Source organism: Ostrinia furnacalis, unplaced genomic scaffold (assembly GCF_004193835.3).
Source record: "Ostrinia furnacalis isolate ACB-3 unplaced genomic scaffold, ASM419383v2 OfSCF7365, whole genome shotgun sequence".
Taxonomy (NCBI): domain Eukaryota; kingdom Metazoa; phylum Arthropoda; class Insecta; order Lepidoptera; family Crambidae; genus Ostrinia; species Ostrinia furnacalis.
The window spans coordinates 240,982-268,776 of record NW_021137604.1 but is presented as its reverse complement, the minus strand read 5'-3'; the positions used below and the strand labels follow the sequence as shown (position 1 = coordinate 268,776).

The following is a 27,795-nucleotide window of genomic DNA, read 5'->3' as shown; positions in this document are numbered from 1 at the left end:
ATAATGTTACCTGCAGCTGTCTCGCTATTGAAAGATGTGCTTGATGTAGTTTCAGTGCAGCATCATGTTCCCCCAATAATTGGTACACAATTCCTAAATTGGAACAAGCCCGGCCTTCGCCCACCTGAAACCCAATAGAAATAATATGACGTTCTACAATCTTTACAAAGTAAACTCGTCATACCAGTAAGTCCTGTTAGGTTATAAATAATTTACAACCCGTACCTTATCTCGGGCTGCTAACGCAACATCTAGTTGTCGCTCATGCCATTTCTTTGCTTGAGCATAATCGCCTGCGCATCTGGAAAATGGATTGCGTTTCCTTGTCATCAGTTCAATTACAAAGTACCTACGAAGCTCATCTCGACTATGAACTTTAATTAGTTGAATAAATAATGCAACCTGTGGAAATGTTACCTGGCTGCATGTCCCAGGCCGGCATATGCTCGGGCTTCTATAGCTCTATCGCCAAGGTTTTGAGCTATCCTTAGCACGTTTTCGTGGTATGCAATAGCTTGAGAGAAGTTTCGTCTATAATGGTATGAAGAACCTAAGTTGGAGTACGCTCTGGCTTCCTCGACCTGACGGGAAATGGAGTTCATGTTATACTCGTAGTGTTTTCTTCAAAGTTAGTTGAAATATTACCAATCAGGTTGAGTTGAAGTTTACCTGATCACCAAGTCTTCTGGCTAGCCTCAAATGCTGCGTGTGACAGTCGACGGCCGAGTCAAACTCTCCCATAGCCAGGTACACTGCGCCAACGTTCCCGATCTCCCTGGCCTCTTGCAGCCGGTCACCCATCTGCTTAACCAGTTGCACGCATTGCTTGTGGCTGGCGAGTGCGTTAGGATAGTCGCCGATGGCTGTGTACACGTGCCCTAATGATGTTAGGGCTGCGGCAGCTGCTTGAGTGTCCTGAAAAGATAAAGATCTCTTAAATGTTGTAACATATAAACCTTTATGATGATGGCGCTACCACGCTTCTTACTATCCATTTGCAACAATAATATGGGCTGTGCACCTAGTCTTCGTTTAAATTTTTCTCAACAACTACATAGTTTGACTATGATATTGTAAGACAGCCAGTTCATCATGGTGAAGCTCGGGTCCACGTATTAAGGTATCTTGANTAACTCGGTCGAAATTGTAAAAATAATGTTAGATACAATAAGAACATTTCTGAAGAGGAATGTCTACGTATTATAAGCAAACGTTGGAGATCTATACTCCCTTTCCCTGTATTTTCTGCCAGATATTTACGAGTATATGAATAATTAATATCCTCATGGAGGCTTGGGTGCCTTATAATTACTTCCGTGAATAGTCTCCTCGTTTACCGTGTTAGTGGATGGGGTCAAACATAATTAGAAAGATAGTACACGACAGAAATCTGTTTGAAACTCTCTAAAGACTAAAGTATTAATCCAAGAAGTTAATAAAATGAAAGGCAAATGAGAAGCATTCTGTTAATTTGTGTTTCGCGGAGCGTTTACCACATTCTCGTGGTGCACCGTGACCTACAGATTAACTTCGTGACCTCAGCTCTGACTAAAACGTAGAAAAAACTAGGCCCTAATGTAAAGAAATAAGGTTGACTATCAAATAAAACGGTATCTCAAATTGTGGAAGCTCACCGCTTACTGCGGGACCAAAATTATTACGTCTAACTACTGGTTGTTAATGTTAGAGAAATTAGTCCGTGGAAATTGTGAAAGAGAGTTTGATGATTTCCATAATTAGCCGGTTAATGTCAACTTCGTGCAGAAACAGTTGGATTAGGGAAATTAACATCTTGTAATAAGACACAGATTAGATATAACAGTAAAATAATAAGTATTTAATAGGTAAATAAATTATAGAGACTGGCGTAGGCGATCTTGAAATTAAGAGGCTTTTTGATCCACTAGCACCAATTTATTTAGTCTAATAGGATTTAGGAGAAGGATAATTTATCTTTTACATGAACAGAAAGCGTTAATATTAAATTCAAGAGCTAACTGCAATTACCCATCCGAAAGCAAATGGATAACAAGACACTCTACAAGTATAATTTACTAACTATAAACGTACAATCCAATAATAAGCAACAAACGCGAGTTGGTAAACCGGCTAATAATTCAAAAGCTGTTTATCTAACACACGACAGTGTGTGCTAGAATGGAAATGGCAAACAAACGCCGCTATGAACGAGAGCAGTAAACAGTATCAAATGACGCCACATTTCTAGTAGAATGCATACGACAAACAAAGCAAATAAAGGCATAGAATCCCGCGTCCTTTTCACCGAGGAAGTTGGGGACAAAAGGAAAAAATGCCCGAAGACAGCCCGCCTTTGTCTCGGGTAGGGATGGGAACGTTTTGACGATAGCGCGATTAGATAACGTTTTCATTAGATTGAAAAACTGTTAGTTGTAAAGTGAAAGCTGTGTTCTCAGTAGAAAATGCGGAAAATGTTGATCGCTAGGCTCGTTATAGATAACTTTTTAGCATATTTTCTTGGAGATTAAACTATCTTTGAGTATGTATTACTATTACGTTCTACTTTTAATAATCTTTAATGTTCCGGTGTCTAAGCGCAATGTAACTGATAACATATAAGCCAAAATCTTTTACAAATGTACGAGTACATTATATTAGTGCCAATCTTCACGATCCAGATAACAAACTTTGAAAGCTCTGAGCTTATTGAAAACTCGAATCGATGTCGACAAGTTCGATTCCCGCCCCGCACGGGCCGCGAAGTCGGACGAGCCGCAACAATCTAGCTAATTAAGTATGTGCAACATGATGCGATAGCGCGCTGATTTACATACTGCCTCGATCCCCTTCTGTCGTCTTTCTAATGCCAGCCGTGGATGCACCCTAAAATACTTCAATCTTGGCCAACAAGTTACCGACATTTGACGCTTCGAGTCGCTTTAACTTTAAAAAATCGAATTGAGGCTTACATTAATTTGGAACATTACTTGACATCAATTGAAGGTTAATAGAGTCTGATGATTATTTTGATAATAAAATAAGATGAAGATGAAAATAATTAAAAATTTTACGGACTGCTTTATGAGAGTCTTTACCTACTCTCTTTTATAGGAACTTACTTTACGGATAATACTGGAAAGCGTCTTGATGAAGTCATGAAACAGCACTCAGGTCAATCAGATTGAAGTTAGTTGGAAACAAAATGGTCTTCTTTAGATGGGACTTTAAATGCAGTTGTATGGTCGGATACTTTCCGGACGAGCGAACGCCAACGAGCAGGCTGGCCGCGTGGTGGGAAAACCGCCTTTATAAATAATACTCGAATGAGACGTACGTTTATCAACCTTTATTATGTTCGCTTGTGAGCCTTGTTTCTCCAGATTATTATTCGTATACAATACGACGCTCATGTACGGCCATTATGCAGCACTAGTATTCAAGTTGCGCGGACCGCAATTTTGTTTCTTTTAACGATCATTCATTCCAATTTACTGTGGTGGAGCTGAGAAATTCTCTGTATTAATAAAATAATTCAAGTTTACCCGATGCTAATAAAGTTTAATAATAACCTCTGTCCACAAAACAAAGATAAAGCAAGCGGACGGGTGATAATCTGAAATGATGATCGACGTGACTATCGTATGTGTTAAATATAGAATCGTTTTTTCTCAAGTCAGATATTAAGTTTTATACCTTCCATTGCAAATACTGGTAACGGGCCCCGGCTGCTTGAAGCATAAATAAAATAAAAGTATAGACTAAGTTGATTTTTAGAGTTATCAATATACGATCGGTATTTATGTTAAAAACGAAATAACGATTGGCGAACATGAGAGCCGCTTAAAACTCCATGATGACTTTGAATTTGTTGGGAATTTGCAATTCATGAATATTCATTTTGGCCGAGCTCCCCGATCAGTCGTAATGCTCAGAATATAATCGCCGAGAGCATTCTTAACTTCGTGAATTAAAAACATTTATTGTATTTTCATGATTCCTAAAATCATATTTATTGAGCGTTCATTTATATTATGTTCTCATAAATAAGGAATCGAACATTTACGAGTTAACGTTACGTTTTTAATTTCGAATGTTAATAAGGTCTAAATTATATTTAATTCCCTTTAGTATCATGAGCGAATTTAAATAAGGTAGGTCATCCCTTTCGCCAAATTCATGCATATTTATATTAATTCAACTATTAATCAACTTATTAAATTAACGTAAAATGTAGAAACAACATTTAATTTATAAACATTCCAAGATGGCGCCAACATAGGCTTAAGAATGCATAGATAACTAAAGTGCATTCAGCAAAGAGTTCGTAATATATGCGTAAGAACTGGTAGGGCAAAAAGCGCAGATCATAACAGGCCACGTGCGTGCCTAATCAGTAAGGGCCCGCGTAACAGCCCGCATCCTTCTCTCATAGACAAGTACGAGAGCACATCAAGCTAGACATAGCGTCTTATCTCGTTGTTATACGGGCTATTTTGCAATATGTAGTATGATTTGCTGTCATATGTATGACAAGTGTTTGAGATATAAAAAGACGTGTCGAATGGTTAAGTAATAGAAGAAATAAACACTATCTACCTAGATTATACAAAAACCCTTCACATTCTACTACTGAGCGAGTTGTATGCAGATGCACTTATGTAAGCATCGGTGGACTCGTTAACCTTTTTATTTTTATGCTAATACTACAAGTATTGCATTTCTTACAATGATTGGAAATTGTAACAAGATACTATCTTACTAAGTACTCGCATTACCTAGATTTTTCAGGTTTTCCAAATTAGCTCTACCTCTAGGTACTTCAAGCTATATTTTGCCGTAATAAAACTATAGTTTAGCAACTAAATTACGTTTTTTCTTTACTCTAGCTAGATTACATGTTACATTTATTATGGTAAGGTTAAATAGACTGCAAAATGTTGACTCCGACTTGTGGAGTACTCAGAACTAAAGGACGCGGGCAATTTACAGCATGTTTTAAATACGATACTAAAAAGGCAACGAATGTCGTAAATGCGATAAACAAATAGCTCTTTTTTCTGAAACCCACGAGACGAGAAAAACCACTTTCATTTATGTGGGAAGGTAAGTCCTGTATTACATAACCATCTGTCGATTTTCTTCTAGAAATACGTAAGTACCTATACAGAAGCGCTAAAACTGATTAACTCTACGTACCGTAATGTTACTATTTTTTACCAATTTTTGGAGTTACAGGTTAGGTATAATTGTACGTTATTTTTGGGTTGATCGAAACAATGATTTTCTAGATTCTCTATCTTGGAAGAAATGCATCAAAATAAAAAAGTCCACAAGGTAAAATATAATGTGATGATGATTTAACTCAGGCGATAATTTGAACCAATATTCAATGGTACAGAAAATAACATGTTACATCATATTAAAACTCTGTCTAAATTTTTCTAGAGAATAAAAAAATCGCTTGGCAACCACAAGAAACGCCCATAAAAAGTGTATCATCTAAAATAGGCATCGTTTTAATTATTATCAGCTCGCGAGATAGTATGAATATAAATTGATAAATTCTCCGCAAATACGTTATGTCATACGCACTTCAATTATTCTTAATAAGGATGTATTGGCATATCATGAGAAGTCATAACTTGTTAGGCTCTATACAGACCATGTAACTTTAGCTAAACCATGTTAAAGTCGTACATATTTTTAGGAATATCAATGAAAATGTAGAGTCGACAGTATCTGTGTTTGTCAAATGATGATTGAAGATACGAATGCGAAAAGAGAATTTAGCTGGCGAGTAGACAAATAGAAAAACTTAACTTAGACGTCATCGTCAATAACCAAAAGAAGGGTTACATTCTGAATAAGAAACAACAACAAGTTGAATTTTGGACGTGTGCAACCCCTGAAAAGGGTCTAAACAAAATGTATGTAGTTAATAAACAATATGAACCAACAAAAGAGCTAGTTCTAGTTAAAGGCCTACCACGTTTGTTCAATTTCTTCAATACCACTAACATTAAAAACGTCAAGTGCTGCCAATGGTCAAGCCTCGGAGATCAAAATCGCTACGTCTGAACAGGGCTTTAGTGGTCTGTGAGACCCCGCACCTGCCTGGCATGGGCGGGCGCGGCGGACGGGTTATCCCGGCATCCGCTAATGAAGGCCGGCTAGACCCGCATGTTACTGTCGAATTATTCGCGCACTACGCTCCGGCGAAGGGTTGAAACATTACATACATCACTCAATGCTTTTTATTTCGCAGCGAAGGAGTTAAGACGACAGCGCGACCTCGTTGTGAGCTTTCGCAATAGTAATGAAGCTTGCAAGAAATAGCTTCTTTTCAAATTAAACAAACAATCGCATCGCTTTGAAGGCGACATTTCAACGGGTTCATACAATTTCTAAACTACTGCTCCTATAAATATAATACTTTACTGTAAATATTTTAGAGCTACGTACCCGTTCTCGCTTTGTGAAAATGCGCAACAATTATGTCGTGACTTGCTGGTAATTTAACTGATGATGTATGAACAGGTATGTATGGATGACATAATACAAAAAGTAGCATAAAACAGATCACATCCGGAGTCTAGCGTAAATTAATTAGGCATTAGAAATGAGTTGTGCGCGGTTGCGGGGTCACTGGTCGTGGTCGCTATGTTTCACTGTACATGGTTATTAGTTTTAGGGGCCCGTCATTCTAGGGGTTAAAAAACCCTATTAAAGGTAAAGTTGTTGTAAAACAACATTGTAAGAAAAAGGTAAGTATTGTAAGGTAAAGTTGTTGTAAAATTTGTAAGATGGGGATAGCGGTGCGGGTTGTACAATAATTAAATGTCGATGTATAACTTTACTGCATATCTGAATTGTACAATTGTTTGTTATCCTAAATAAAATAAAATAAAAAATAAAAACATTTATTACATCCAACGTAAGGAGAGAAGAGAGATAATAAGGTNAGAGAAGAAGGATCTTAATGTTTCGTCCGTAGATTATTAGGTCAAGCGTCAAGGTATGAATATCAATAAATTATTAGGTAGGATTTATAATGCGGGCGGACTGTCGATTAAAAATTCGTTGAGTCATTTGAAGTCGTACAAAGTTTTTGGCAAACGAACTCAAATCTGATTCTGAAGTCGGTGCTTTTTGCAGCAGAACCTTTCCCCTGCTTCGGCTGCCAGCTGTCCGTTTTTTCAACATCCGCGGGGTTGGTCGGGTTACTGGGAAACTAATTCCCGTCGTCGCGAACATTTCGCGGTTATTTTAAATCGAGCGAACTTTTTGTCGGCCGCCGGTCGCGTGGAACGTAAAGTTAATATTTTTTACGACTATTTGTTCGGATTGTTTCTCGGGTGCCGCCTCGTGATTGCGCGCTGTAATGAAACTGGACGATTTGTCGTGTCGGAATGTACTGCATATAAGACTATACATTTTTGTTTCAAATCAGCTCTTATTCCCACTACATAAGAGTCTGCAGTGCTTAGCTTGATGTCCTGTCGTCTGACTCTTGCGACTGAGATTAGTTCAGAACATATTATACATAGACACAGTAGTCAGTACTGATCTTCAGAAATTTTAAGTACCTACGCAGCTACGTTCATATTTCATACGAGAAAAGTTTCAAGAATCATAGAGGTACTAAAAACTTAGAAGTACCTAACTATAGTTTATTTTTATTACTACTTGTTAAAAGCTATCAAAACTAATCGGAAGCTGTAATTAAAAGCTGTAAGAGCCGATAAGTGTAGGAACAGTCGTTGACACGTCAGGGTATGATTTTTGTTGCATAATAGCACGTATTACAGCTAAATAAAAAGTTTAACTTTAGCTTGATGTGCCAGAGTAGCTTTTAAAGTAATAAACGACAAGCAATAGCGAAACAGGTGTAATTGAGTGGAACTAAGCCTGTATCAGTAATCCAATATGAGTGGGAAATTGCTATGTAAAGAAACTAAATGGTATAAACGCCAGGATTCAACCGTAAGGATTTTTATGATAAATAGGTAATTTAAAAACACTCCACAAGTGCCTGAGTTAATACTAATCAAACTGGTTTATAAATACAAAGTGCAACATTAAAAATCCAGATTCCAGTCTCATATTCAATTTAAATAATTCTTTTGCATTCGCTTCGTGGGTGGCTTATGATTTGTTAATGAAGTTCATTCGAATTTCTATACGTCAAAGGTTTATAAGAACTACTTATCTAAAATCTTTATATTTTAAACGTAGATGAGCTTTTATATCCTCTTAATGACTGTTATATGAGTGTGATACAAATAACGAAACCATGCTGAAAGTACCAGTTTGCTTATCAGCTGTAATTAATTTTACGATTGTATATGGCAGGGTATTTACTATTTATACTTGTATAAAAAATCTCAGCTTAGCTACAAGACTAATTGGTCTGGGAGAAAATGGGAGGATCACTTGACACAGCGCAGAAGTTGAAGTTGGTGCGTTTACCGCGAATTAGCATTAGTGTGCGCGCGCCGGCGCCGATCAAAGGCCCCAATAAAAAGGGAACTTTACTATTTGTAATGTTTCTTTTAAGCGTAATACAGATGCCCTGGCCTCCCGATAAAGCAGGCTGCTGAATGACCAGCTTATGGCGGTAAGCGCATTTAGCTTTTAATCGTGAGCATTCAATAATTCTGCTTTACGTCACTTTACTTTCTTTTAGATTCCTTTTTAGGCGCATTCCTAATGGATATATCTGTTGATGCGAATTCGCCTTTGTAGGGTGGAGTTTATGTGCGATCGGTTGAAAGATGTTTATTATGTAGAGTCAGGATTAAATAATGAAGATGGATAAGTAGTTTATTCTGTTTAAACCACAGTTTTAACTTAGTATCTGGTCTAATAAGATGCACGACATACTTTATTAACAAATTATGTAATCTTAGCTGTAACTATTATGATCAATATTGGTGATTTTGACATATTAGTCATTGAATATAGTATTCTAAAAAATTACTCGTGTATGCTTTGCAGCTTTGTGACAACCCCACGACCATTTACTACGTTTAAAAGCGAATCACCGTTTTATGCCCCTCTAAAACTTATTGTGGGGTCCTTTGTGACTATTAGGTTTGGTATGTGATAGTTACGATGTCTCTGCAAAACTTAAAAATACATATGACACGGAGTTTAATAAAAATATACTTTTTAAACTTATTTTTTAAAACAAAATCGTTGTAAAATCTACGCAGCGAATTGAGTGATTTTTCTTTTTAGATGCTGTTTAAAACCATGTTGAATATTAAAGAGGCACACGGAAATCTTTATCTGGTAATAAAATACGATACCTTTCATATAAACACTGTATCAACGCGTTTTTATTTCGCCTTCTCTCGAACGCATTAGTAAAAGAGAAACTAAAATATTGTTTTACTACCATTCTCCATGTAAATATTTCCATTGTAATATTATATTCTAGCTCAGTTTCGCACGAGGATTTGCTTTATATGGCATATATTATGTTTACCCGATAATTTACGGCGTTCCCAGGGCATCTGGACATGATTGAATGTGCCTCCATTTCTATGGCAAAGAAACAAAACGAGAGTAGAGGACGCTTACGAAAATAAACCGTCCAAGTTGAAAAAACCAAACACTCACAGTTGTTAAAAACTTGACGATTTAATTCTGCAGTTGAAGACGAAATTTCGACGAAATTGATGCAATAACTTTGTTGTTGCTTTATTGTGAGAAGCGGAAATTGTTATTTTTAATTACATTATTTCGTTCTTATAACATAATTTGCAGTGTTTTTGTGATGAAGTTCTTGTACCTACGTAGTTGGCATTTTAAAATTGGCGCAGAAAGTTCCTCAGTTAGGTAATGTTGTCGGTATGCAAAAAATGTTAATTAGGATTCAATTAATGTGCATAAGCTAATTACTGATGCTAGCTGCAGTCATTATTCGCTGAAAGTAGTTTTTATTATGATTTACTTTCTTGGCTAACAGCATAATTTTTCCGTGCTCAAAGCGTGTGTAACTAAGGAACTTTAGTTGATATCACGTTAATGACTCCGAACTTTCATTTCAGTAGCTACGTGCATCGCTTGCTCTGTAGCCAAGTTACTTGGCAACTGTTAAATCTTCCCGCATAATCGCCTTTAAAGTGCATTTACTGACTTTGTATTTGTAAGTACGACCCTTAGCTGAATAATATGCTACCATCTACAGGCCACAAGGTCGCCAAGTAACTTGGCCAGGTCGCCAAGTAAGTACATTCTAGCCTTATATGTCAAGTTAATTTAAATAAATGCATTACTTACTTTGCACTTCATGGCCAACACGAGTTGGTATCTGTGGGCGGTCAAGGCATCCTTGTAGGACCCTTGGCTGAAGTACGCAGCGCCAAGGTTGCCATGCGCGCGGCACTCGCCCGCCGTGTCGCCAAGGGACTTGGCGACGGCCAAGTCTTGCTGCATGTAGTTTATTGCAGCGTCCAGCTGGCTGAGCGCCCAGTGAGCGGATGATAGAGCGCTGAAGACCGAACCCCTGGGGACAAACAGGTTTTCTTTAATCATATTTGAAATCGAAAATCATAACCATAATGTAAGTATCTGATATTTCTGTATAACTATGTCTGTGTATTTAAAAACAATAATATTGTCAATTAATGTACACGAACTTTATATGCACGTATAGTTGTTGCATTTCACAAAGGCGAGTGAACTTTACATTTGGATAAGCACATATTTTAATTAACCATAGAAAAAAGCAATGTAAGAAACGCAGTCACTACTTGTTTTCTTCTTTTACTTCAAATATAATCGCTTAATGAAGCAATGATGAGGAAAATGCATTCGTATCACCACACACACCAGCATAATACATGTTATGCTTCCTTCTATACCGGCAAATAGTCCTAATGAATTCACAAAACAAAAAACAAACACCGGGTACTTTTCCAACTCTCTCCGACTATTAAAAAGTCGTTTACATGCAACCTTTCCTACGTTTCATGTTTCCGACCTTTGTCGCGGCTACAAGTAAATAGTCGGTGTGAAATCGATTAAAATGATACGGGATAAATATTTTAATTCGTGCGGACGCTAATGAATCACTCGGACCGATGTAATTTGACATCCCACTTTACACCTTTGCCTCGGAATCCAAGATGGTCGATATTCTGATACACAAGGCACAAGATAAATAATTTGGGGTTTATTTTACGAGCGCGCCCGAAATGTGCGTTGAAGAATAATGCGGAATATTTACCATAAATATTTTTAATATGATCTCTTTCAGATGAGTTGTGATAACTTGGACTTCTTAAATTATATTACGTTAGTCTTTATACGTAAGTGTATTTAATTAACAGTATTTATGGTCAAGTAAAAAATACTAAATACTCATTCTTTTATTGCATCCAATATGTACAGTTATTCAACAATTTAGGTAATATTTAAGATCGATACGTTATTTAATTTACGCATTTCTGTTCTGTCCAGGCCCGTAAAAAGCAACTACACCTGGAAGAGGCTTTTAAAAGTTATTACATTCATAAAGCACATCCTCAATTCATTAGAAAGTACTTACTTCCAGATAATAAATCGTCCGTCACACAATCTAATCTGCGGTGATCGCTGACATTCCGTTAATCGTTAAAATTCCGACTCGGAATAGGCCGGTATCGATACAGATTCGATCCATCAAAGTGAGATAACATCGCGGCGAGGTGTGGGTTTCGACGCGCGGCCCTCGCCTGACGCTGTAAAGGGCTGACACCTTTTTTCATCCGTGGAAACGTACGCGAAGGAAGCAAGTTGGTTTGTAGCAAAAACATTGGTGCAATTAGTATTGTGGTGTGTAGCAGGGGAATAAATCTAGGTACTTGTTGACTAATAAAAAAGGTAAACCTATTTTAAAAACCTGCTGAGTTTTCCAGTATGAAATCTGTGTCTAATCTGTAAAGTGTACAATGTACATTTAGTAGAGGAAGAAAATTGTTTTGTATGATTATGAAACTGTACTACTTAAAACAGACATTTTGCTTTGTAATCTTTTACATAATGTTTTTCAGTTCTCGCTGATAATTACGACAAGTTAACAATGCAAGAAGCTATTAACTAATCAATAAAATGTTGTTGCATCTAATAATAATAAATACAATCAAGTAGTTAAAATCATGTTAATTAAGTTTTTAAAAACCACCTTCGGCCTGATCGTCACTTACCATCAGGTGAGATACAGGCGAAGAGCTTCCTCGTTGTGGATAAAAAAAAATGTACCTATTCTAATTAAGCAAATAAAGCGCCAACCCTGCAACTCTCGAGTTGACAATTATTTTGGTATAGTGAGTTAGTAATGTGTTCGCGATGTTGCCCGATGAGGCTTATTTGATCAATGTCCGAGGGATTTAATGCACTCTTATAAGCTTATAAACGTCGCTTTTAAGATTAACCATACGTGTAGTGTGAATGGTCCTGTAAAAATTGCAACGTTAATCCAACTTGAATTGGTATTTGTCATGTGTAACTTACAATGTAAGTTTAAGTAGCGAATTTTATTATGAAGGCAAATATCTTTTGTTAATCCTTATTTCCGTGCTTAATGTTTTATAATACTTATCTGAAAGTAAGTATTAACTGTCTGTCTGTCACATTTTCAAGTTTAAACCATTGAACCAATTCAGATGAAAGAGAAAAACACAGGATGGTTTTTACCTTGGTTTTTGAACTTTTTGAAAGGTTGACAAGCGCTATAATGTCTAGTGGGGCGCAGGCAAAGTCTATGGAAAATATATTTCCTACTTGCAGATTAAAACGAATGTACAGCACACCAAGCTAGAAATCTCTAAATAATTTAGCCGCAAGATTTACGCATGTGTTAAAATGAAATTCCCCAACGCAAATCTAATTCCAGGGCTTGTTATTCTATGTTTATTTCTTTGCTTTTCAGCTGTATCTCCTGCAATTTCGCAGCGTCTGCGTTAGACGAACGAGGCTTCCGCCAGGGCCCGGCAGGTGCTAAATAAGACCTTATCAAATGCCTAGCGAGCTGCTACAAATTGTTTCTACACGGCTGTAGCTGGACGAGAGCAGCCAAGTCATTTTTTGAAGTTGGGCGGACGAGAACACCGAAAATGGGACTGGGAAATTCCCTGAAAATATATTTTCATAAGAAAAAACTGATCCACTAAGAGAAAAATAAGGTTAAAAAAAGTTGGGCAAAGAATTTATACAAGCCAAGCAAGCAAGTGTGACTAATGCAAAAACATACTATAGATACTTCGACTGCAAAATTAGATGCGAGTAGGAAGCCGAACTGGCAGATGGATCTCCTGATAGTAAGTGTAGGATTCCTTTCGAAAATTTCCAACAAACCTGAACAAAATGGATTGCCCCACAGAAAAAGCTCTAAAACTGGACAAACCGCTGCTAATGTCTCCAGACAGTTGATTATCTCGTCAAAATAAACACATTAATTATGTATAAAATGGGCTGCTTGTTCTCCCCGTGCTATAGCCCTCTCGCCGCCTCGCTACACAGTACACACACGCACCCGAACAGTATCCTCGAACTTTATGCGCCTGCTGCAAGCCCCGTTAATGATCACATTCTTCAGGCCCTCTTTCTGTACTTTACATTTTTAAAACTACTAACCGACGATTTATATATCGATACCAACAGATTTTATCGAGATGTTTTAGGATGAGAGTAAAGCGACAGGAAATTGCGGCAGTTGGAGTTTGGAAGAAGGGAATAATTAAACGAAATCGGGGCTTAATGTCAAATAATTTGGCTCGGGAATCGCATTTACATTTCGATTATTGGAGCTGGATACGATTATTGAATTTAAAACCAGTTAGCAACATAAAAATATTGTATCAATTCCGGGAGATCACTTAAAACACTATAATAATCCAATTCAATATCTTTATATTGGATCGTTTTAAGTGCTCCATATGGCTTATTTCATGGTCTGATAGCATGGTGGGGCGGCGTATAGCCGTGAGCGCAAGGAGTCCCGGACTCGATTTCCGGTCGTGTTGATTTAGAAAATGATCTTGTCGGCATTGTCTCAAGTTAGTGCTGAAAGACGCTCCCGGCAAAAATCTTTCGAATTTTGTGATTAAAAGATGTATGTACTGTAGGTAAAAAGTAAATATTTTTTAAACACAGCGAACTGAAAGAAGACCGTAGACGGCTGTTCTCGATTGAGTGGTAAGATCTAGAATTTCTAGTATTCCTAGGAGGAAACTTACTTCTAGAATCCCTAGGACAATTTGTGATTTCTAACAGATATTACATTTCTTATCTTTGTGTTCATTGTCCATAATGTAAGTTAATCTATTCGTGTTCGAATTACAGTTCCTGTAATAGATCGAAATAAAATGTAATGTAAGATCGGACTAACTGTAATACCTAAATTAAGCTATAAAGGAAAACAAGAGGTACCGTTCAAAGTAATTTAATTTGTGCAACAGCTACCCAAGGCGCAGCCTACTTGTTACATGTTAATGGGGAATTGGTATTAAACCGTATTCCGACTCACGAGCACAGATAGACTGCGCCTGGCACAGGTGGGCTATAATTTACGAAACGATTCCATCGGTAAAATTCTGAAATGTCAATTAGGGTACATTGGTGCTCTTATTAAACCCGCGGAGTATATCCCGGCGGAATTTATGAAGTCTTTATTTCCTCGACACTCGAACATTATAAATCAAAACGTCGAAATTCCGACAAAGATAACCGTTTCTTAAGTACGCACAACTGCTCAACCGGTCGGAATCCAGACCTTATTGCGATTTTAATAAAGATGTTACAGGATAGGAGTGCACGAGAGTAAATTATCCACTGTCAACTCGTTATATACGGCGGACGATTAAAAATAATAATGTTACGGCATTAATGAACGTGAAGATTCGCAGCGGAGTCATTTGTCTTCTTCTTATTAAGGCTGGGCTGAGCTTTATTGAAGGTGTGAAATTGTTGCTAAGGGATTCACTCCCATGAGCGGGGCCAAACGCCGATTTATGGCCTTTGAATTTTGCGATTAAACATCACAATAAAATGCAAGAAGATTGAGACGTGTCTGAGAGCAATCGCATTCGCACTTAGGTGCAGAAAAATTAATTGATCTGTAATTTAGTCGTAAAAATGAAAGAAATAAGAAGCTCACCAATATTATAATCGATATAAGATTAATCGAATAAGCTCCAAATCAATCGATGCGATTGCTATCGATCCCTTTGCACTTCCAATTGGCTGGCAATTAGCGCAAGAAGAAAAATTTGTATCTGGAATTTATCCGTTAAATGATCTACAGCACTAATCGGTTATATTAATTGGTAAAAGTGGTGTTTTCTCTCCTTTGGCGGCGCTATAAAGCTAATTTCTACCTAGGGCAGTACGAGCTGTGGAGAGGTTCGCCCTTCGAGCGGGCTTAACTTATAATTAGTGAGCCTGATATGGCGAAGTGCAGTCGGGAGAAGTGATATCTTTAATAAGTGAACGCTTGACCTAATTGTTAATGGATGTGTTTACAAACCACTGATCGTTGACACTTAAGTCAATAAAGAGGTCTTTGTCACCTTCATGCGAAAAGCTTTGCGCGAAGCTTAAGAGCGGAAGACGTGTTTTGTACAATATAAAAACTGAAAGCTCATGCACTGAAAAAATACTGATTGTTCCTAATCACTCTCTGCACTTAGTTCAAACGTAAGTATGGTCGTGTAGTTAGAGTGCGCTTATATGAGTAGTAAGATGCAAGCGTCAGTACAGGAAGATATCAAGTAAATAGAAGCCGAATACTGTAAGTATAAAGTTTAAAGTTTACGTCTAGGAATCAGGTCAACTTAGGTGGCTTGAGTCTGTGCTTTGTTTGAGGATTCTTACCTCAACTTCAAGGAGCACGAGCCAATCCTCAGTGCTGCTTCCAGGACCGTGACAGCGGCTTGGTACTGGCCGGCTGCTAGCAACTCTTGGCCCACCACCTGCAAAAAAAGTTGATTTAGTATCTAGTAGAATTAGTAGATTATACGAGTAGTACGTAACGTACATACGAGACCGTTCATTTCGACACTTTTTAAAGTACCTACTGATTAACTTGATTCTATGTAATCATAACAGCAGCTTGTTGACAACTAGCACCTATACTTAATGGAGATTAAGGCTAATCTTAGATTAAATAAAGTCATGTTATTCTTATTTAGAGCATCAAAAATCGTGCAGCTGTAGATTGCATGCCATCTGTTGAATCTCAGTAAAACTTGAGTCACAATACGTAGAGTGATTGGCATTTGGCACTCAACGTGAGTCACCTAATATTAGCAATTACCGAACCTTGGATTTAATGTCATTCCACTCCTTAATAATAAACTAATGTACAAAAATTGCAATTTGAGTATCATAACAGCAAAAAGCACGTCGAATTTTTAAGAGGCGATTAAAGTACGACATTACGAATATAGCAGTAAAACATCGCAAACGACTCGAACTTATCTTGGTATGAAGAAATTACTGAGGTTTGGGAACACCCATGGAGCTTGTAATGTATTGTTTTAACAGAGTAACAAACTGGCTGTATGAAATTAAACCCTGTAGGTACGGTATCCTTCTTGAATAAATTAGATGATACATACCCCACGAAAAGCAATCAATTCGTTACAATAAGTTTGAGTTATTGTGCCATGGATTCGACATGCGTTGGATTGAACAACCCGTATGCTGTATGCAGACACAAAAAAATTTTTCAAAAGACAAAGAAGGGAGAGTTAACACCCACCAATTACGAGTAACATTATTTTTAAATCTAACTTAATGTATAATTTTACTAATCAATTAAGTGCTCAATCTTGGTTGCGGTGGATGACCTACGGCTTATAAAGTTTTAAGAAGTCTTCTTAGTTGGTTCGCAAAAATGTTTGCCTCAATAACCATTGTTACATTTGATTGATTGTCAAGCCTTTACAATTCCGTTTAACTCTTCAACACAAAGATCGATTGAGTATTTTTATCTGTACGGTTTACGGCTTATCCGTTTAATTTTAATAGCTGCCATTTTGTATGGTACGACGCCATTCCGTGGTACGACTGCCGATCAACTGTCGCGCAGATTGTATGTAAATTCACGGGGGCCGTATTTATNAATTCACGGGGGCCTGATCACTGGCCCATTGTTCGCGGTTAAATGCGCCGAAAAATGTTCAGATGTCGCCAGCCGGGGCGGAATGTACCTATGCAAATGCAGCCTGTGTCGCCCGATGCCGGGTAGCGATGCACCGGATCGAGTCGGTAATTCGATTCGGACGAGTGAGAATCGAGGTGTCTGTAATTGATGCTGTTAATGACTCGAGCGATGATACGTTAATGTTTGATATGCGACTCCTTCTGGACCTATGTCAAACAGGTGGTATGACTTTTTCATAAGATTAGAACTATATATGAGCGTGTAGTAGCGTAGCACGTAGAATTGTAGAGACTTCAAGTAGATTGCCTGAATAATCCTATAACCATAGATAACTTAATACTATCGAGGCAGGACCTTTGTAGGTACCTTTCGGATAGGCCTAAATGGTACAGTATCGTATAAATAACTACCTTGACGACATGCTTAAACTCGACTAATTCCCAAACCGACTCCGTATTCGATTTACTAACGAGTTCGAGTCCATTAGCTCGGCACATCTCTACCTCGGTCTTGGATTGTTATTTTTGTTGGCCACCGCCTTCAGCCGGTCGTCCAGATTGACAGAGACATCTAATCTAGCGTAGACAGGACTCGTCTATTTGCTTATGCTAAGCACGACATGAAGGGCCATGGATGAAATCCGAGCCTAAATAAGCTTACCGTGGGACTGACTTAAGATATTTTGTGCCACTTAAATCGCATTGAGCGAGGAATATAGACTGATCCTAGTACATAATAAAGCTCCAGACATGCTCCTATACAGAAATACAAATAGCTATAATATTATAGATTTAACAGTCACAAAATTTTAATGGTACAAAATATACATAATGAGGCAACTCCAGACGTTTTTTGCAAGTGCAGTTGTCCTGTCTTTCATGTTGATGTTGACGCATGCAAAAACTGACCAAGTATAGGTATGGGTCGCTTTAGGGTTCAACAAAAAATTAAACCATAAAAGAAGAGTTATTTTTTAAATTACTTAGATTTCTAATTTATTGTTCCTAATCAACTTTATTTCTGAGCTTTGTTTCAAACCGTGGACAAGTTACTAATATTTGGAAATTAGCTTTAAAGTTTAACGTGACTCAATGTAACGTTTTTAAAAGTAAAACTCTGAATACAAATAATAAAATCACAAATACAGCCGAAGTTAATGAAGAGGTTATGAATGACCGCGAACAAAACCAGCAAAGGTAAAAACAGAATCCGAACTCGTGAGTGACAATCGGTATATTTCCCGTCGTACGTTAATGGTTGTCATTATTTTGGGAGCGTATGCCTTGTCCGTATCAGATGTCTTAAAACAGGACGCTCTGGACAGCATAAATAAGTTTAAATCCGATGCATCGACAGGGCTCACTGTTCACACAATATTTTATACCTGTTTACTGCCTATTTATGCTGCCTTTTTCGGTAAAATAACGACGGTTTGTTTTAAACAGTCGAATTGCTGGATAAAGTAACTCATTCTATTGATTCAGATGCGTGTAAGTATGTATAAATGCAAATTCCTGTTAAAACGGCCCGGGAAATATGGGCAGATTGTAAGCAGGTGAGGGTATTTTACGTACTGATAATGGAGTATTTTATAAGATGCATTCCCTATTGACCAACGTAAGTTATTTGTCTAGTTATTCGTAATATTGTCGGAGGTTTCTTAGAATACTAAGTGACAATTTCATTACTCTCGGATTGTAGTGCAAAAAGGTTCAGTACCTCTAGTAGGAAAAACTTTCGAGTTCGTTTCGTTGCGTATTCAAAGTGTCATCGAAAAATTTTGTATGATAAATTAAACAGCGCCCCCTAGGGCGGCTATAATATAGGGGGCGCTGTTTAATTTTTCATACAAAATTTTTCGATGACACTTTGAATACGCAACGAAACGAACTCGAAAGTTTTTCGTACTAGAGGTACAGAAACTACCAGCCAATAAATCTTTGAAACACTTAAGTATGAGCAATAAATGAAAATTCCCGCCTTAGGCAGTTCGATTTTTTCACTTTATTTATAATTTTCAAATTAGTTTGAGATGCAACTCTTAACGCTAAAAATTAAATAACTAAATAAATGACACAAAGTGATCCACAAACTCAAAAAGCTCCGCCTAACCATTGCTCTATGTTTTCTAAAATCTGCACTTATTCTATGTAGTAACTTACCGAAATCAACACGAACGGCGACTGGTCCAGCTTCATAGCCTCCAGCTGCCTGAAGGTGGGCTCCAGCGTGGTCCGTAATGGAGACTTCAGCGAGGCCTCCACTAAGGCAGCCAGCAGTTGCCGGGATGAAGGCTCCACTCCTAGCCCTGAGCTGAACGCGGCTAGCGCCTCGCCGTGCCGCCCGAGACATTGTAGCGCTACACCTGGGGTAAAAGTTTGGATTTAGAGTAGAGTTTGCTAGACCTGTAGAGCTGGGTTGTGCGCCACGATAATATGATGTTATCGAGATATAAACACATACAGGTGTGGTCTAAAATCGATTTACATAAAACCGCGATAAAATATTAACGTGGCACACATGCTAGCTTGGATGGGGTACTGAAAAAAATGTTTCGTTACTGCTTACACAAATGAGTATGACCAGCGAACTGAGTGTTAACCTACGAGTATAACCAAGCCAGATTTAGCTCACTACAAAAAAGTTTGTTTAATTAACACAAAATTTTGTTCCTTATAACCATAGTACCTAGTTAGTATAGTAACCTCCTGTTCGCTAGTCACTCATTTGTGTAAGCAGTAACCAAACTTTTTTTTTCAGTGTGTATAAATTAATTCGCTACACCTGGTGTAAGAATAGGAATATAAAAACGAGTTCGCTACACCTGGGGTGATGCTCGTGACACTGAGCCTGAGCTTAACGTGGTCAGTGTCTCATTTGGTGTGGATATCTATATCTATCTATATATATAAAAGAAAGTCGTGTTAGTTACTCCACTTATAACTCAAGAACGGCTGAACCGATTTAGCTGAAAATTGTCAGGGAGGTAGTTTAGAGCCAGGAGAAGGACATAGGATACTTTTTATCCCGTTCGAAATTAAAAAAAAAGTCTGCTTATTTATTGCCATTAAGGTGGAACAAAGTTCGCCGGGTCAGCTAGTTTTAATTTAAAAACGAATTTGTTCAGCTGTTAATAGTTTACTTCTTTTCTTACTTTGTAAGGATTAAAAACTATTAAAAATAAGGACCTACCAGATCGAGAAACTAATAAAACCTAATGCTGATAAAGAGACTTGTTTACTTAACTGTACCGAATCATTATTTCTATTGGAGATTACGCGATGTACCGATATTATCTCGGAGAGATTGTGCCTATTTAAACAGGCCCTAACTCACTTTGACGGGAACAGAAGCTGCATTCATACAAGTTTCATATTTCATTCTTTCTTTCATTAATCTTACCATGTTTCCTAGTAAAATTACAATTTATTAACATTCAAGATGAATGGCATCGATTACAAAGCTCTATCAAAATCATGGGCTCAGATCTTAGCTTGTCCTGTGAAACCTTAGAAGATTAAATGGATAGTAGAGAAATGTCTAATTTGAGCCTACGCTCGGTTTGAGGTTGCGTTTAAACCAGAACAGTGTTGTGGAGTGCAGATACAAGTGGGACAAGATATTATCGAAGTACGGAATGAGGTTGTTTAGCAAAGTTGTATTAGAAAGGTAGCATCTAGGAACACATCGTTTCCGTAACGAAGCTCGCCATTAGACGCTTATCTGAACAGAGAAAACTACTGAAACTGAAAATACGTTCGTTTTTCTTAGAAAATTTTCATGTATTAAAACAAGGACAGGTTTCATGTTGTTATTGGCAATTTATTCTAATTTACAATTAAGAGAGATCTTAGCATCTTTCGGCTGAAACTTAGAACGTCCCATAATACCGGGACACGTGGTAATAACACTAGTGCTGTATTCAACTTCTACATCATCTGGTCCCTAACGATATTTATTAAACGTGAATTTAGACCTACACCAAATTACAAATTAGTGCACTGCACCAGCGTTCTATATTAAAAATTGGGACGCCCCACAGCATCGGGACACTTAGTAAACACAAGCTGGAATCCACCGGACGCATTTGTCTCCGTCTCGCGGCTGGCGGCCGTTCTCATACGTTACCGCAGTACCTGAATAGAAATGCGTAGGAATCAACACTGTTGATGTTTTTGCATTATTACGAAATTAATTAATCTTTTCTTGTGTAACGGGTACATTAACTTGGCTAAAATGACTCTTATTGCACTGTGTTTAGCTTCATAATGCAGCTGCAAAAAACTAAGCCAGGAGAGCGTTTAATATTATAGTAACTTCTATACACTTCTACGGTAGAGAGGTTCTACCGGCACCTTTCACCTGGAAAATGTATTGATGATACTTAAATCAAATAGTATTGAAGAATTTTTAGTATTTTTTCTAATAGTAACTGTCTTCGCTGTCTGACTCTGAAAGAGGACGCTTTCTAGCTACTAAGAAATTGTGCTTTTTAAATTTCGTATTCTTAACTATCAAGTTATGTGTGGCGTGCAATAAAGAGTATCAATTTAATTTTCTGCTATTATTTACTGTAAAGACACCTAAACCCGATATTAAGTAGTAACATTCAAAGAGAAAGCTGAAGAGTTCTATTGATTCAATTAACATAATTTCAATGGTAGCCCTATTATTATTTATTTAATAGTTTCATTAAGCTCACTGCCCACAGCCGCCAGTCACAAATAGTCTTGCCAATCATAATTATAACGCCAAGTATTACTTAAGTGAAAGTTAACTTTCATAAATACAATGGAAGAAACATGTGTACAGTTAAATGGGTAATATTAGAGCACTACTAGAGCTTATAGCTATAGTTGTAGAGATCAGAATCGTATATCAATTTGTAGTCTAATTAATCACATTAGAATTGTTAATTGTGTGTATTGTACGTCGTCCATTTACAAAATGATTAGACAGGCGTAATGACAGTCTTCAGATGCTATTATTTCAGTATTTTTGTTGTTACAACCCACACGAAGTTTTTAGTTATTGTAATAATTAGGTAGTATGTATCATTGTCATTCATTGTTGTTTATTTACTTAGGCTGACCTTTAAAACACCTTTGTAGCGCTTTACTATCGATCAAGTTACGCTTTAAAAAATACTTATCAATTAATTTTACATAGTTTTTAGTCTTAAAATCGCGAGTAAGAAGTGTTGAGTGTAATGGATCTTTCACAGGTTGATGATGAGTGAGGTACAAGATTAAATAAGCATTCAATATATGGCTTCTGCCTGCACAATGATCCGACGATCTCAAGTTGACACTTGACAGCTGGCAGTGGATGAAAAAAGTGAGAAATCAAGCTTTGTGGCGTTCTTTGGAGGAGAGGCTTTGAGTCTAGCAGTTGACTGAAATAGGCCTATTGTATAGGCTAAAATGATGATGATGATGGACCAATAATAACAATAAATAAATATCCTTGGATATTTTTACACTACGCTTTTAGTCCCAAACTAAGCAAAGCTTGTACTATGGGTACTAGGCAACGGATATAAACACATAAATACTTTTTTTTTGTAAATAAATACATAGTAACACAAAGAGCCATCACAGAAATTAAAAATCATCATTTCAATTTCTGCCCGGCCGGGAATCGAACCCGGGACCTCAGGGCACAGTAGTCCGTTCCGAATCACTACACCAAACGGCCGACAATAACAATACCTTGTCTGTAGTACGCCTTTGGCCAGTTAGGGCACAGCTCCCTCGCCCGTGTCGCGTCTTGCAGCGCCGCCGCGAACTGCCCTTGTTTCAACCTTGCAGCCGACCTGCACGTCAAAAATAAATGGTTAAATAAGTAAAATGTTTTGCATGTCGCTGTCATCCTAATTTACGATTTACAAGTGGCTTAAAAAGGTTTGCCTTGATACTAAATTAAAAGACGAGTTTCTAACGATAGGTAGCTGATATTTTTCTCGTATAATTTATTTTCATCAAATAAAACGAGTAGAACTCAAAAACAAAGGAACATCTGATATGCATTGGTTTATGGTCATCATGGTGTTATTAGCCCAACGCTGTATCCGCATATTCGTTCCATACAGTATACGATTGTTGCTGAGAGGATTTCTTTAAGGTTCAATCAAGACTTTTAATCGAAACTACTTTTGAGTGAGCAGAAGGACAGTTTAATGTTTTCGTCGACTGCGGCGGTGGCGAAATCCCCGGCCTGGCAGGCGGTGTTGGATTCACGCACCTTCTCCGCAAAGAGAGCCCGCGACGCTGAGCTTGTTGGCTCCACTCTGGTAAAAGTATGATAGTTCTATTCTCCCGTCTCACCGGTTGCTGTATAGTATATGTTTGGCGGGATCCAAGGTAAGGGCATCGGTGTAACGCGACGGCGGTGGCGAAGTCCCCGGCCAGCCAGACGGCGTTGGATTCGCGCACCTTCTCCACGAAGAGAGCCCGCGACGCCACTTCTAGCGACGCCGAGCCATTCGGCTCCACTCTGGTTAAGGTAAAATAGTTCTATTCTCCCGTCTTACCGGTTGCTGTACAGTATATGGTTGGCGGGGTCCAAGGTCAGCGCATCGGTGTACTGAGCGACGGCGGTGGCGAAGTCCCCGGCCTGGCAGGCGGCGTTGGACGAGCACCTTCTATAAGAAGAGAGCCCGCTACGCCGCTCCTAGCGACGCCGAGCCTGTTGCCTCCACTCTAGTTACAGTATGATAGATCCATTCTCCCGTCTTACCGGTTGCTATACAATATATGGTTGGCGGGATCCAAGGTGAGCGCATCGGTGTACAGAGCGACGGCGGTGGCGAACTCCCCGGCATGGCAGGCGGCGTTGGACGAGCAACTTCTCCAAGAAGAGAGCCCGCAACGCCGCGCCTAGAGACACCGAGCCTGTTGCCTCCACTCTAGTTAAAGTAAAATAGTTCTATTCTCCCGTCTTACCGGTTGCTGTACAGTATATGGTTGGCGGGGTCCAAGGTGAGCGCATCGGTGTACAGAGCGACGGCGGTGGCGAAGTCCCCGGCCTGGCAGGCGGCGTTGGAAGCGCGCACCTTCTCCACGAAGAGAGCCCGCGACGCCGCCCCGAGAGACGCCGAGCCTGCTGGCTCTACTCTGGTTTTAGTATAATAGTTATATTCTTCCGTCTTACCGGTTGCTGTACAGTATGTGGTTGGCGGGGTCCAAGGTGAGCGCATCGGTGTACAGAGCGACGGCGGTGGCGAAGTCCCCGGCCTGACAAGCGGCGTTGGAAGCGCGCACCTTCTCCACGAAGAGAGCCCGCGACGCCGCTCCTAGCGACGCCGAGCCTGTTGCCTCCGATCTAGTTAAAATATGATAGTTCTATTCTCCCGTCTTACCGGTTGCTGTACAGTATATGGTTGGCGGGGTCCAAGGTGAGCGCATCGGTGTACAGAGCGACGGCGGTGGCGAAGTCCCCGGCCTGGCAGGCGGCGTTGGAGGCGCGCACCTTCTCCACGAAGAGAGCCCGCGACGCCGCCCCGAGAGACGCCGAGCCTGTTGGCTCCACCTGAAATGGTAATGTTTGTTTAGAGAGGACATAATGTAACTTAAAGTATTGATTACTTCCTACGCTGGCATCGTTCACGTACCTACGTCAGGCAAGAGAACTATACACTACGTACACACGCACCACTATAATTTGGTGTGATGTCAAATCTCTTAACACTTCTTAATAGAGTTAAACTTTAGGCTACATTTCAACCTACGTCTATGGCATACGTCTGCCGAGCGTATGAATAATCATTAACCTACGTTATATGATTGTGTACATGCGGAAATCAAGCCTAAATTGTAACTCCGTTTAATAAAAATGCTTCAAATATTTGTGTAAGAAGTACCTACTCATTTATTGCCGACAAACTGCTAAGCAGTTTGGCAATGACTAATAATGTAATTACTAAGATACTTAACTCAATAAATAAATAAAAAAATACAATTTTGATCGATTAAAACCTCATCCAAATTAGGGACTACCGCACAAAATGAGTTTTTACCGCATTGTGTGCACCTCCTGGGCATTACACCCAGACCCTCCACGTCTCTCCTCAACTCTCTAATCACAGGAAAACGTACCTGAGTCACGTACACTTGGTCAGAGTCGTTCAATTTAAGACCGGACAGGGTTGAGATTGCCTTACGTTTATTAGTTTTAATCTAGACCTAACATTAATTAAAAATTAAGCCTTAATCAAAAAAGCCCTTACTCGTGTAATTCAAATTTTCACACAATGAAACATCCACGAAATTCTGGAAGCAAAAAAATTTTGTTACTTACATCGCACACTTGCAATGCGAGTGATTGTAATTTAAAACGTTAACCCTTGATTTGTTTCAACATTAATTTTTACAGCCGCAGCGTAATGGCGCTTTTTCGCGTTTCCCGCTTTCTCAGAGTTTATGGTTTCGTATAATTAAAAAAAGTTTCGAATGTTTTTTAAATTGTCTGTCAAAACTCAATAAAACGTTTTTTCGAAATTTAAAAGATGCAACCTCTTTCGACCAAAAGATTTTGATTTGAAAACTTTTTTCTGTTTTAATGAATTTATAAACCTCATTTTATGTTCCCTGAGGATTTAGTTAGTTTAGTACCCCCGCGAGTTAAGCAGCACTTTAAGATTTGTTTTTCTTTTTTCTGACCTTTCTCCGCAAGTGAATTGAAAAGTGTCGTAAGTAATGCCAATGCATCGGTCGGCCCACCCGACTGCCATAACTAACACACTCGTATCGTAATAAGAGATTCTATTATTAAAAGCAACAAAGACATAAAGGAGGCGACGATAACCCCCGACAGCTAACGACGTTAAATAATAAAAAAGACAAATTACAACCTGCTACTGGCTGAATTCCATAACCCTTTCCAAATAAAAAACGAAAAGCCGTAACTTTTTCTAAATAAAATGGTAGTTTCTGGAATTTCTTTGTGACAATGAAACTTTTTGTCGGTAGCCCAGCAGGCACAGTAGTGCTCGAGAGTTATTTATATTATGATGTTAATTAGAAACAGTTTAATTTTCATCGATCAGCTATAAAACATTTCTTGAAAGCTGAAAACTCTGATTAAAATGATGATAGGCTTTAAAATATAATTTTGTAATGGATTTCGTGGCGATATTTTGGAAAAATGTAATTACGGCATTTACGCTACATAAAGTTTAAGGTCAAAAACTTATGAGTTTTTACGTCATTATGGGTTTGTTTTTGTGTTACCGAGAACTTCATATTGGTGATTTGGTATCCACGTGGAACTCAGTGTGATAGAAACTGAAAAAGTCAAGTAGGAAATGCACTGTTAGGAAGCATTTAAAGTTCTAGCTGCCTGATTGATACACTATAGGTGCAAGGAAGTTTGGAGTCTTTACTACGAGATATTAACGATTGACTTGCAGACATAGGTACATAAGTATAAATGATCAACAGATAAATTGAGTGAGATTTTCTACATGGACGTTGTCTGATATATTTTCACCACTTTTGAACTTATCCATTGCCATCCTAAGGTACGCTCGTAACTATCTAACGGAAGAGAATACTGAAAATTCAAAGTCCTATATTCTCCAAATAATGATATATTCTAAATCCGAAGTGGCGGCGTGAGACGTTCACCACCTGCGCTTATCTAGCCGAGCGCATCCGAAGCGAGAGTATTTTTTTCTCACGGACCGCATTCCCTGGCCGTACCGAGAAACAAACGACGACTCAACGTTTCCCTTTCATCGTGTACAATGACGGCGATCCTTCAACACACCCAGAAGAATCTAAACACCGCGCGCAATGTATCACTCCGAAAACAATAAATCCAAACAACTGACACCTCTGCCCAACTCAGTAAGTTCTCGTGGGCACGTCCTTTTACCTATGCCCCGATGGCCAGGTTACTTTGTAAACGAATATTGTTGAAACAAAGTCTTAAAAGGCTATTCGTTTATTTACAACCACCATATTTGTACAGTATGTTTGTTTGGAGTTCTGTTTAAGTATACGGATGAAATGGCTTAGATAAACCGAGATTTTATAATTGGATATGAACAAAGGGTTACCTGTCAAGACTAATACAGGTTCGTTTGTTTTAACTTTCAAATACAGAAGTAAACTCACAAGAGAACTTTAATGACTAATATTATGTGAAAAAAAGCTCCAGTTATTCTGGCTAAAGTGATTTTAAATAATAATGACTCTACCAACTTTGTCATCCCAGAATATTAAAAACTTCATTGATTTTAAAACACTAGGTACATTATTAGAAGCCCATAAAAAGAACGGTCTTTTAATCTAATCTTTGTATCCTTTTATTATGGGACATAAAAGTTTTAGGGCTGTCAAGTTATTTATATTTTATATTTTTGTAATAAAACTTGTTTTGAAATGTGATATGATATGTGTGACTCTAGATATTATATTATGGGGATTTAACAGCATAAACAATATAAACTTTCCTTCAAGCTTTAAGATTCGCACAAATTACCTTATTACAATATAACAACCCTAATCAAAAACACCTCTCGTTCCTTTTGCTTTAGTCGACCGAAAACAAGCACTTAGAAATAATATGAGGTGTAGCTATAAAAATTATCGCAGCACATCCCTGGAGTTTATCGTTAAATCAGGTTTTCGCAAAAAGTTGGTACCCCTGCATATTAT

The 27,795-nt window shown here is 38.3% G+C and overlaps 1 protein-coding gene across 1 annotated transcript in view; it reads right to left on the bottom strand.

Annotated features, from left to right (window-relative positions):
- LOC114364196 (tetratricopeptide repeat protein 28) overlaps positions 1–27,795 on the bottom strand; it is an 81,383-nt gene that overhangs the window by 21,597 nt on the left and 31,991 nt on the right. The window contains exons 3-11 of the mRNA XM_028320217.1: positions 24,495–24,664; positions 22,846–22,949; positions 19,297–19,499; positions 15,841–15,938; positions 10,267–10,492; positions 670–915; positions 418–581; positions 226–301; positions 11–124 (exon numbers count right to left, since the gene is read on the bottom strand). Coding sequence (XP_028176018.1) covers positions 11–124; positions 226–301; positions 418–581; positions 670–915; positions 10,267–10,492; positions 15,841–15,938; positions 19,297–19,499; positions 22,846–22,949; positions 24,495–24,664 — 1,401 coding nt within the window. The remainder of the gene's footprint in view (positions 1–10; positions 125–225; positions 302–417; positions 582–669; positions 916–10,266; positions 10,493–15,840; positions 15,939–19,296; positions 19,500–22,845; positions 22,950–24,494; positions 24,665–27,795) is intronic.